The sequence below is a fragment of the Rhagoletis zephyria genome, unplaced genomic scaffold, assembly GCF_001687245.7.
Source record: "Rhagoletis zephyria isolate East Lansing unplaced genomic scaffold, Rhagoletis_zephyria_1.1 Rzeph_scaffold_09028, whole genome shotgun sequence".
In the NCBI taxonomy this organism is placed as follows: Eukaryota; Metazoa; Arthropoda; class Insecta; order Diptera; family Tephritidae; genus Rhagoletis; species Rhagoletis zephyria.
In genome coordinates, this window is record NW_016166107.1 from 3,992 (window position 1) to 17,391 (window position 13,400).

The 13,400-nt window shown below is 37.0% G+C and overlaps 1 protein-coding gene across 2 annotated transcripts in view; it reads left to right on the forward strand.

Moving 5' to 3' along the window:
* Positions 1-11,707: 11,707 nt before the first annotated feature.
* The window catches only part of LOC108375500 (uncharacterized), a 5,988-nt gene continuing 4,295 nt past the window's right edge, over positions 11,708-13,400 (forward strand). The window contains exon 1 of one of the 2 annotated variants that reach the window (XM_017631631.1): positions 11,708-12,086. In XM_017631631.1, the coding sequence (XP_017487120.1) occupies positions 11,846-12,086 (241 nt within the window). In that variant the 5' untranslated portion in view covers positions 11,708-11,845. Of the gene's footprint in view, positions 12,087-12,987; positions 13,187-13,400 lie in introns of those variants that run through there. The other variant, XM_017631632.1, reaches the window with a different exon arrangement.

The following is a 13,400-nucleotide window of genomic DNA, read 5'->3' on the forward strand; positions in this document are numbered from 1 at the left end:
TAAAACTAAAACACACAAACATTTTACCAATGTAAAATTTTGGCGAAATATTTAGCAATATTTCTCATCAAAACTAGCTAAGAACTTATGTATGTATGCAAGTATGTATGTATGTACGTTTTTAAATATAGATTTTAATATGAGCTAGGCATTTACAAATAGCCCGGTCAAGTTAGACATTCAAGGTTACAATAATTCGCATAAAGCTGAAAATTGGTACGAGTGTTGCAAATACCATTACAAACGAAATGTCAAAAGTCCCCGTCGATCTCACGTCTGCAAAACTATTTATTCAAGGTTACATAAATTTATTTGCTGCGATTTTCAGCAAAGTGATAAGGTTTATTACAAAGATAGGTGGGACAAAAGTGTAGATTATGCAAATATCTGTTAAAACTGTTACAAAATTTTCCTTCCTAAGAATTAACATTTCTGAGATATAGCGAATCGCAAGCAAGCCACCACAGTTGGCAGTATTGGCTTTCTGTAGACTATCTTTTGTTACGCACAGTTAGAATTCTTCCACTAACCAAGAATGTGGCATTATTTAGTTGTAAGTGGTAACTCGTCTGACTATGCAGGTATGTACATACATACATATGTATGTCTATGTGTATACTCAAACCCCAGCTGACTGCGAAATAGCATCACCGTCCGCACAAAAAAGGATATTTTTCATGAATTGATTTATCTTCGTTGGCTGCAGTTGGTCATATCGGTCGATTGCAGTATCTGCTCGCATGCGTTGTGTAAACCCAGCAGCAAAATATGCTTTTGTAATCCGATGAAAGAGTCATTTAGAATTTAGCAGTTCTCGAAATCAAAAACTATAATCATGTGTTTACACTGCTCTTTTAAAAAGTAGTTCATATTCATTCTACAGCATCCTTTTCCCTGATATCATAGCCTTCCCAAGTTTATTATACATAAAGGATACGCTTGTATTTTTCAGCTGTTTTCTTTCTTTGCATTAGTTTCGGCCACACCTCTTTTAACTGTGAGGTAACTATGACAATAAATAGGTATTTAAAATTAGATGGTACGGTTCAGTCGATATTCCACAACCTGAAATGCTCAAATGCTCTTATTTTGCCAAGTTCAAGTCAAATTTTTCTGTTGAACTGTAGTCAACCAGCCAAAGTGTCCAAAGGTGAGTTGGGCTGCTCTACTCGATTTCTCATTGCCGAGTATCATTTGCACTGCATTGCTTGGCATTCATCGCGCAGCGTATTTCTTTCTTGGACACACACACTACTCTGCTCGCTGAAGATGAAGATGAAGAAAAATTACCGCGAATATAAGAAAATGGCAAGCAATCTATTTCATTGTTGGCGGTTGGCACAGGTTCCCCAACTAACGCTACTCTCAAAATACTTGTAATCCGAGTATGGTTGCTTTACTCGTTTCTCAATGCTGCGTCCGTCCGTTGTCGTCTGTTCGTCGCCATGGTTTCTGCCATAGCACGCTGTCGGCTAATAGATGAATAGCTTTCAGAGCCGGGTGTATGTATGTATGAGGTGGTGGTGGTGTGGGAGTGGGTGGATGTGTTTGCAACTTAAATGTTCGCATTCTCAGTGCTTAACATCCGGTTGTTGATCGTCCTGCCGATAAACGTGCAAAGTTTTATGGCCAAGAGAGCGTTAAACTGTAAGAAAACTTTATTTGTTTTTAGAACACTTATTGTTGTTGCTCTACTGGATATGTGTGTAGGTGTGTATATACTAGGTTTGGTTTACTTTTCTTGCACTTGCACTTTGATTTCGAATGTTGTTGTTTTTTTCTGTGGGTTTGTTTAAGCAGGTAAGATAGGTGATTTAGTGTGGCAACTCTGAAGACATTCGTAAGTGTAGTGGAGTGCATGCTGTCGTATGAGTGACTTTTCTTAGATATTATTAAGCTACACGGAGGAAAAATGTTTTATTAGAAGAGGAAACAATAGCTGAGAAAATTAATTTATTTTGCATAAGTGGTGTAGATAGGTAGTGGCATAAGGAATAAGGTGCCTCCCAAAACATATTTAAGTACATGTGTTTGTATGTCAAGTCTGAAAGATTTATATGTCATAGACTTAATGTGAATAAATAAATATAAGGCGCTAAGCCGCGCTGGATTCTTTACTAATTTCTGTAATTATATGGCATTATACGAAAGTAGGGCCTTCCGGGCGCAATAATGTACCGGCATATTTTTATCAATTTAACATTTGAATTTGGTTGATATGTATAGGAGCAACAACTTTATAACTTCCTAACTATGTACATATATAATAAAAGAAATCCAACAAAAGTGGAATATAAATAGTTGCGAATGACGGAGAGCTAATCATTTGCATCCTAACTTTGGACAAAGGTATCGATGCCGCGTAACTGACTGTCATTTTGCTTTTAACGGTTCGAGAGGCGAAACGCCTTGTTCAGTCCCTCTTCTTCTCACGTGTAAACACTTTACAGGAATTTATGGGTCTCCTATTGCATGAATATTATTATTTCCCTTGAACGTAGTTACTTCGATTCTTACTCGAATGTGAAGATTTTTAATCGAATTTAAAATAGATTTTTTCCGGTGTTAAGAGTTGATACTCTACATATAAAAAGCGCCATAAATCACAAGTTACCTAAAGCCGTCTGCAATGTTTATACTTAGTACCGATGCTTCGGCACACTCGTGACGGAAATCGACAACTTTGATATATTATTTTAGAGCACACACTAAAAATGTACATATGTATGTACATACATAAGTCGTGGCAATATAGCTGTCTTACTAACACTTTCAAGCGGCAGACAACGGACAAATGTTGGTGAAGCTAAATTTGAGTTTTTGAACTGAACACATTCGTCCAAATGCTATTTCTATTAGATGTTGAACGTAATTCCGCCTGCTTTAAAATTCGAAGTCGTATGGACATCAGATCGAATTCTGGTTTTGTCATTGCCTATGATTGAAGCAAGCCTGGCGAGAGGAAAGGGTACTAAGCACACACGTGGGAGTAATTTTAAGATATAATCGGACATTTACATACATATGTACATATATTTCCCACAAATATGGGTGACTTTGCCAGTCTGCGACACATACAAAGTCATACAAATGAAATTGTCAGTTGTACTATACCTACGAGTAAATATGTGTGTTTTCAGATTTGAGATAAGTTAACAGCAATAAGAAGGCACAACGTGTCCTTATTGCACATCTGTACGTATACATATATGCCTGTGTACATTAGCGCACACAACGGGTGGCTTTTGGGGTTCAAACCCCCTCCCTATTATTAGAAATATTAAAAAAAATAAGGCAATCGCAAAAAATGTCCATCGAAAACCACTCAAGTAGCACACTAATGTATGTCAATTTACGAATTTTGCTATAAATCTGATAAATTGTACCAAAATTCACGAATCTACACCAAGTTATACACCTTGCGATAAAAAAAATTTTAAATCGGTGGACGTGGTCCAAACTTATACGGTAGCATACATAAAAGAAGAAACAATATTCCGACGAATTGATAACCCCCCCTTTTTTGAAGTCGGTTAAAAATGTGTGAGTTCGTTGTTAATTATATGTATGTATGTAAATAAACTGCAATTTGTGGAACTTTAAAAAGTTTATCTAATAGATATATAAAAATGTCGTATCACGGGGTTAGTGGTCGAACTCCTCCTAAACGGCTCGACCGATCTTTATGAAATCTTTTGTGTATATATGGTAGGTATGGGAATCGGATGTAAAGTATATTTCTTACCGCTATGGGGAAGGGGGCGTGGCATACAAACCGAATTTTTCATATTGCATATCGATGGAAGTGTTCATGGTAGACTACTCGAATATGGTATGGAGATATATGAAAACAATGCATACTCATGGAGAAAAATTGCGATTATTGGAAAAAGGGGCGTGGCACTTCCCATAAACATCGCATTTTTCATACTGCATATCTCTGGATGTGTTCATGGAAGAGTACTGGAATTTGGTATGTACAAGATATTGAAAATCCTTCGCGTGGTCATGAAGAAAAATTGGGGCTATTGGAAAAAGGAGCGTGGCACCTCCCATGCTACATTACTCGAAAATGGTATGGAGATATATGAAATCAATCCCATACTCCTAGGGAAAATTGGGGCTATTTGAAAAGGGGACGTGGTGCCTTTTAAACGCGCTGAAACTATTACGTATCTTTGTATGTATGTACAGTTTTGCAAGGTTATTTAAGACGGCAATGGAAATATGCCTTCTGACAACCACCAAACCGTAATATTAGAAGATAAATGCGTCACTGAAAATGTTGGACCAAAATGTTTCAATACAATAAATTTACTTTGGGCGGGACGAAGTTCACCGGGTCTGCTAGTTTATTTATAACATACTGTACATTAGGCTCGCATAAATGTATTTTAAAGAGCATATTACCTGAAGCGCATTTTCAAAAGTATAAACCCCTCCCAAAATATATTCCTGGGTGCGCCTCTGTCTGTGTATAAGTGTATGATTTAGCATATTTTCATATCCAGAGTGATGATTTATTTGCCAGATTAAAGACTTTTAACTGGTCGAATCAAATGCTTGCAAGAGCTAGGCAACTAAAAAATATTTATATTAAACAATTTTAAAACCTATTAAGTTTTTATATATGTAAATGACTTCTCGTAAAATCAAAGATTGGAATACCACACACACAGATGTCCAACATCCGGCGATGTTATGGAACCCCTATTTGAGAAGTTGATTAAAAGGCAAATCGATAAATTAAAAAAAAAAACTCATCGTGTAAAGTAAAAAAACCGCTTATCGTCGTTGCGCAAAACAGCGTATGTATATACTTGCCAGAAATGCGATTGCTTTATAAAAGAGAGAATAGTTTTCAAATATGAGTGTTTTAGATCTCTACAAAATAATACATATATGCAATTAAAAGTACTGCTGAAAGAGCGGTGAAATTAATGTAAGATTATATAGCCTTCTTACCAGGGAAAGGATTTTTAGGACCTAAAAATGTATNAAGGCAAATCGATAAATTAAAAAAAAAAACTCATCGTGTAAAGTAAAAAACCGCTTATCGTCGTTGCGCAAAACAGCGTTTATACTTGCCAGAAATGCGATTGCTTTATAAAAGAGAGAATAATTTTCAAATATGAGCGTTTTAGATCTCTACAAAATAATACATATATGCAATTAAAAGTACTGCTGAAAGAGCGGTGAAATTAATGTAAGATTGCATAGCCTTATAACCAGGGAACGGATTTCTAGGACCTAAAAACCTATGAAAAGGCAAAATAAAATAGCGAAATAGACAGGAAAAGGCACTAGAAATACCTAAAAGGGGCAAAAGAAGGCACTANAAAGGCAAAATAAAATAGCGAAATAGACAGGAAAAGGCACTAGAAATACCAAAAAGGGACAAAAGAAGGCACTAAAAAGACAAAAACTTAAAAATAACACTGGTTAATGGGAAAAATGTTCAACGGACGCCACTACATATCCAATGCCTATGGATAAGTTTTCGATATATTTTTATTTATATTGGCCTATGAGTAAAATTCTTTCCTGCTAATTTTTCATACAAAAAATCTTTGCGCATTTTCATATGACCACTTATTACTTCTTTATTTATCCATCGATTTCCTTCATTATCAGAGCAGAACAGGCTTTAACACAAGTTGATACAAGTGGGCGCCCAATTTAAATATGGAAAGGTTGAAACTTTTATTTTATCAGGAACAAGGGCTTTTTCCTCGCAATAATCACATTCTTTAAGGTACAATAGGCATAAAAAGGCAACACCAAATGAGTATATCGTCGTTTAAAGTACAAAACCGCGTATCAAGAAAATGCAAAACCTCGTATGTGAGGTTGCCAAGATTTTGTGGGAGAGAGTAAAGCTAGTCCTATTTCAAAACGGTTCTCTCTTTTATCCCTAATTATCTCTTCTTCTTATATCTAAGTATCGATATTTAAGTATAAATGGATAAGGGATTTATGCCAAGAGCTTCCGGTGAGCAAATATCTTTTTCGGCAAAAATATCGTTTACGAGGTTTCACAGAACGACGATACCAGGTTTTGTACTTTAAACGACGATATATGGAATCAGCGAAAGCTAATCGAATATACTCTGCCTCTTTAGCAGAAAAAAGGTAATTTCCATAAAATCCGTTCCCTGCTTATAACAAAAGACGAGAGTCGGAGGGCATCATTCGTATCGGAATGCGTTCGCGAGCATCGTCCATTATATCCTAACTGTACGAAGAAAATTTGAAATAAAGATTATTAAACCAAAATCTTACAGACTAGTTAAATAAATAAATTTACGTAACTTAGTGAATAAAAATTAAGGAGAGGATTTCATGCACTATATAACTGCACCATGTGGTATGAGTTAAAGCAATTCAAACTTCAAACGTAAGTCGGGTGGGGAAGGCGTGGTCCACGGGGCGTAAAATTTTAAGACAGTTCCTTTTGTATCCAGCCTCAACTTTTTGGAAGGGAGATACCGAAAATAGGTATAAAAAAATCTGTCCATACAAATATGGAACAGCCTAAAGTACATGCATGTAAATTAGGGTGGTCCTTAAAAATGAAATGAGCTATTTTTTTCAGTCTCACCCCCTCAATCGCTAGTACCGCGCTCACAGATACCACATATAAACTTTGGTTTCCGATTGGAGATGGTTAAGGCGTGTCGCACAGGGGGCAAGTACCCTCTATAGAGACTCAAAAAATGTAAATTAATTTTCTTTCATCTAATACCCAAAATCGATACTACCATAGACGAGAATATTACATATAAATTTTGGTCCCGATTGGAGTCGGTTAAGACGTCTTCATAGGGTAATCCGAATTTTGAACCCTGCGCGACACGCCTTAACCGTCTCCAATAGGGACAAAAATTTATGTGTGATATCTGCAGTTATAGTAGCATCGACGTAGGGGTTGAGGCTCAGGAAATCTAATGTAAAAATTTGGAATGTAGGAACATTTAATGACCACCCTAATGTGCATATGTAAGTAAGTACTTATGTATGAATGGTGGGAGATGGGTGAACAATCATGCAATTCAATGCTCTTAATTTAAATAGGCCGTATTCTTGACGGTTTCTTCCGTTCATTTCTGCGTGACTGCTGTCCCCATTTTTTATGGAGCCCGACAATGACTTCACAAAGAGACGATCTGCTCTTGTAGCTGCTGGTGCTGTTTATGATGGGTTACTTTATGAACATGAACTGAATGAGTCTGCGGCACGCATTAAAATATGTACATATGTATAAGTATATCGTCGTTATTACTGAGAAAGACGCTAATGGTGATTTCGTTTCTATCAAAAAATATCGCCTTTAGATTGCTCCTTTCTCTCTTCGTGTTCGATTATAAAATAAAGGCAAAGCTTCGCCAATATTATGAAGTACGTGAGCTGGACAAGGACAAGAGGCGAAAACATGCTCTTTTACAGGGTTGAGTGTAACATCAAACAAATTTTTCAACGGGTAAGGACAACATTTTTGGAAGAAACGAAATCACCATAATTGACATTTGCATTGATTAGATATAATTAATATTCCGTTCGTTCTTAGATAAATATGTACATACTTACCGTTTATTGTAATGTTTTTGTGTTCGCTTTTAATCTCTTTTAAAACTATCCGATCTACGAATAAATTGGAGTAGGATCCTTATAAAAGCGGGTAGAAACACAAGAAAAGCTCCGTCGTTTCATATTCTTCAAGGCAGGAAGGGCCAATGGGGTTTGCACGTATGCACATCAGAGTCAGCTGTTTTGCGCCACTTGAAGTGATCAGTCAACAGTCCCGCAAGTTGTGTGCAGTCCAATCTGATCAATGAACGCAAATCCCTAGAAAGATCCTCTGAGATTGAGGGCAACATTAGTTTTGCCTACCTGAAGCACCTCGAACTCTCCTAGTTAGTGCTAAACAAAATATCCATCCAGTTTATGACGGAGACTTCGATGTCCGAAGGTGGGAGTGCTGCAACTGATTGCGGACCAAAGAATGCCAAGTGGTCAGATGTATCATCAACAGGTATATATTTTCGTCGAGACTTACATTGTCGAACTAGTTTGGAAGTAGGTAGAGTACCTTGAGTGCAGCTTGGCTGGTCCACCCACTTTCAACAGCGTAGTTCATGGTTTTGAGGATTGCAATAGCTCAGCTTGAAATATCGAGGCATCTTCCCTAAGAGAGAAGTGTAGTAGTTTGTTGCCACTTGCAAAATTTCGAATTTTTCATTTACGACCTTTTATGCTGAAGACGTCGCGTACGATATATTCAATGTATATGTATGTACGTATGTATATTTGTTTGGGTGCACCGCCGCCTGATGATTATTGAGCAATAAATCGCAATGAAAATCCACCAGACGAATATTCGCTTAAATTGCGCACTTAAATGCCAACAAAGCGATGGGGTACACACATATGTATGTATGTATGTATGTGTTTACTTGTGTGTGTGTGTGTGCTGCAGCTGGAGAAGAAGGTTCGGCTCCCCTCCTGCCCCGCGAGCAAACAATGCCTTGAATTACTCAGCGTTTTGAGGGATGCACAAAAATGTAGGCCGGGGGATTGTGTGCGCCCGGGAATTCACTACAAAACAATTAAAAACTGCGTGCAACCAACAAGAATATGGGAAAAAGTTTTGACGTTGTTGTGATTGCTGTTGATTTTGTTGTTAATTTTCATGTTTGCTGGTATTATTGTCGCTGCCGTTAATGCGACACTATGTTGCAACAACGAGGCCATCGGCGAGTTCAACGCGCGAATTACCCGCACATGAGCGGAAAATGCTCGCAACCGGGGATGTGCAATCAAATGTGGCATTTAATTTCAACACACTGCTTTGTTCTGAACATTGCTTTCAAGGCTTCTATGCAGGAAGCTAAATGGGGCACAAAGCGAGCGAACAATGCAATGCGGATGAAAATATTGGAGAACAAGAAAGAACTTTGACTTGATTTGGTTGGGCCTCGCAGCATTCGCAACGCTAGCCAGCGGCCGGTTTAATTGAGCATCAGCGAAAAGAGCACTCACAGATGAAAATCCGCAAGACAAACTTTTGCCGCAACGCTGACACCGAAGAGAAAGTTCGGAAATGTGGGAAAATAATTGCATTAAACACGGAAAATAAGGCGGAAACAGTTGCGCTTGACAAGAAAACCAGATTAAACTTTTTCTGCGTTTTCACCCGCCCACATACTGCCTCCGGTAATCGAATTGAATGGCGGCGTGTAAATCAATGAAGAGGAAATCGAGAATATGAAGTAAGGTGGGCAAATATTCAGTTATTTCAGCAACCAAAGCATCTATTTAGAATCTTAAGTATGTAGCTGGTAGGCTCATTTGTAAGAGTTCGATTTTCAATAGAAATTTCTTCGGCTTGAAAATTAGTTAGTGGTTTTCACTCTCGGTTTTACTGTTTGCAAAGAAATCGTTTTCGAGAAGACGTCGCACAATTCTAGAACACCATTGCATTGCATTGAGTTATGTTCAGTTCAATTTTTAATGTAAGCATATAAGTATGTATGTACCGGCCCTATTACGGTTGTCGACGTCGAAGTCGATGTAATTTTTTGGTAAAAAAATAGTCCTCGCAAGTCCAACGCTAGCTACACTGACCACCGTATTTTTGCGGAAAGGTGTTCCTCGCAAAACTACTGTGGTCAGCGAAACGGAGTTGGTCTGATGAGGACTATTTATTGACGAAAAAATGACATGGATCTGTTGCTATGAGGCGTATGATCTGTCGGTCTTTTGCTACCCTGCTATCACATCAAAGGATCGGGTCCTAAGTCAGTGCCGTAGCCTGAGCTTCCTTTGCCGCTCGTTTGCAACGATGTCAAAATCCCGAATTATTGACTTAGACCCAGACAACGAAAACAAACAATGGCAAACGTATCGGTATCGTTTAGTTTCGCTCATAGAAGGTAACGAAACACAACCGATTCAAATCACTCGGAAACATTTAGCGAGCGGTAACTTTACTCTGCTAGCGTTCGCGATAGCTAACGCAAACAAAACAATTGAATGCAGATAAATAGGGAAACAAACGAAACATAAAGCCAGTGCTCACAACACAAAACGAAACGATTCGTTTAGTGATCCCCTAGTATGAATACATACATATGTTTTTATGTACATACTAGAAATGGGCACGGGACTAAATTTTCGGGCCCGGCCCGGCACGAGTGCAAAAGAAACTTTCAAAAAGAAATAAGAATTTTAGTGGGGCCCGGTACGACGGCACACGCCCCAGCCCGGAAATAAAGAGCCAACTTGCATTGTATGTATACATATGTACATATTTTTAATTTTATGCGAATAAATTTTTTACATCAAATATAAATAATTTTATAATTTTTTTTTTATATTATAAATTTTTTACATCAAAGATTTGTATAATATATTTTCTGGTAAGTAGAAAAAGTGGAAGGTATTTTTATTTATAGATATGTAAACAAAACTACTAAGTAGCTTATTTTTTCTATCGGTTTCCAAATATTTATTTTTTTGCTTTTATCTTTGACTGTACATACTAATATAGCTTAGGAATAACTCATTAAAGACTGTATAAATTTTTGCAATAGTTAATAAAAAATTCAGTGAACGTAATAAATGATAAAATCAATAAAATGTATGTAATTAATGCGCAAAGACAGAATGAGAAATAAATAATGCAAAAATGATTATGTCAGCGATCCATAAATAAGTTTTCATTAAAGCGCTTTATTATATATACATATGTACACATGTATGTTCATTCATATCGCACACCGTCTTCAAAAGAGCCACAACTCAAAATTTGGCATTTTTGAAATTATGCAGCAAGAGCTGGAGCAAATTTTTGTTATAATTTGTTTAAAAAACCTAAGGTAAAATCGCCCTTGCGCATATGATTTGCATGTGCTACGATATAGTTTTTCGCATTTTCTGACGAACGCATTATTTTGAGTTGTGACTCTTTTGAAGACGTTGTGCGATATGTATTACACGCCTGCTTCTGAACGTGCCTTGCGTGCTAAAACATAGGAAGAGGCGTCAGTGATCATCGCAACTACGACCAAAAATCTTTCGTCAGTATTTCAAAGTTTTTGGAAATGTACGTAAAAAAGCAACTACATATTTATTTGAAAACATTTTTGTTTAAACTACGTACTGAAGCGTGGGATTTCCAAACATCTCCAACAAGGAATCTATTCTTATTAATTTTGCTTATCAACATTTTAGATTCATTTTAACGGGGCAATCAAATAGAAACTCTCGTAGTGCCTGTTTCATTGCGGTTTTATTTACATACAAATTTAAACCTTTGCTACATTCTATTTACCTGTTGTGAAATTTGAAGCGAGCGCATTCAATGGGAGCTTTCCGAAGTCATAACTTTGTAGATATATGTATATAGATATGTGTAGAGATAAGAATGTACATACATACATATATATGTACGCACATATTTGTATGCATAAATTGTGAAATATTTGTTTACAAACACAAAATATTCATTTTAAAGAGAGACATACCACTGCAAAATCTTTTCCAAGTTGTTTTTTTTTTGCTTTTGCAATTTTAAATAAATTATCTAAGCATTTCATCACTCAATGCTATACGAGTACAAAGCTCTCAGCGTAATCAATTGCATATGAGTCGAAAAAAGTATCTAATTCAAATGCAATATTTTGTTATAAATAGATGTGGGGGACAAACAGCGTCAAAACGCAGTTAAACTCTCAGTTGAGGGCGGTACATTGTACGAGTAGGTGGATTATATAAACGACGGTGAATACTAAGCGAATTACATACATACATACATATATTAGTGATAGTGCCTAAAGCGATCGCAATGCCTTCAAGTGATAAACGCAGCGAGAAATCGAAATCAAGCGCAGTGGCTGCAAATGGAGCAGCGCCGCCACGCATCGAAATTCCCAAATGGTTGACGGCGGAACTATTTGAGCAACTGCTAAGAGAATCAGTTGCAAACTACCAAAAGATCACACAGTTCGAAGCAAAGCCCGCCTTGGCTGCAGGTGAAAACTATGCTACCATAATGTTACGTGTCAACATAGAAGCTGAACTAAAAGGTCTGTAAAAAAAAAAATGAAAAAAAATGTATGAATGAAAATAATGATAGAATACAATATTGCCCCAGCCCTGAGGGCGATGACATTTCTCAAGTAAAAGTAAACAAGGCCGAAGAGGAAAGTAACTGTTAAAACAGTAATATTTTAAAAAATAAAATTTTTCGATAGGAAACGTGGTTTAATTATGTTAAGTTGTAAAAATATATAAAAAGAGATTATAAATGAAATCATAAATAACTTAATAGTAAAACCAAATATTTGTAAAGTAAGCTTTATAAATATGAACCAAATCGGACTAAATACGGGGGGAAATACGGGGTTTTAAAATATCTCGACTCCTGCGCCACCTATCGGATTTACTCATCTTTTGTACTTGGGTCATCATCGAGCCCTGAGCCAACTGTGAAGTTTCAAGTCTCTAGGTCATCGGGGTCATCGGAAAGTTGGTCAAAAAATGATTGCAAGATTTACCCCTAACAAACATACATACTTACATATGTACATACAGAGCAAGTCAAATAAAAGCTTGTAAAAACGGCAACTTTTGTGAAAGTATTAGTGGAAGACTAGTGCGGCCGCTTTGGTGTAGTGGGCGCTACCACTCCGCGGACCTTGGGTTAAACCTCTGCTCAAAGCAACATAGCAAAAAAAGATAAAAGAAAGTTTTTTTTTATTAACGGCGATCGTCCCTCGGCTGGCAATGGCAAATCTCCGAGTGTATTTCTGCCATGAAAAAAACAGCTTCTCATAAAAATACAATCGCCATTCGGAGTCGGCGAAAAATTCCGCTGTGTGTGACAACATCAAGTCGCACGCCACAAATCGGAGGAGAAGCTCGGCCGAACACAAACATGTGTGTAAGCGCCAATGTAGAGAGATTAGTAAATTTTAATGCATTTAAAATTTCTGAGGTGTTGTTTACTTTTACATCGACAAAAGCAAAGTAGCGATACATTTGTTCTCGTGAATGGAAGTGGCCACAGTGCATTGCGTATCTTATCTACATAAATCATAGAAATAGATGTATAGTGTCATACATAGAAAATTTAATCAGACTATAAACGAGAGTATTCCAGGCCGCTGCTATTCTTCGACGTATTGTAAAAAAAATGTAAATCGAATATCAATTTATATGTATGTAGATCCTGCTCTTTTTATACCTTTCATGAGCATGAAATAGTATTATAACTTTGGTCCGATGTTTGTAAGTACCAGAACAAAAAGAGATAGACCCATTAAAATGTATACTTATATGATCAGAACGTCGAGCTGAGTTGATTTAGCCATGTCCGTCTGTCCGTCTGTCCGTCTGTC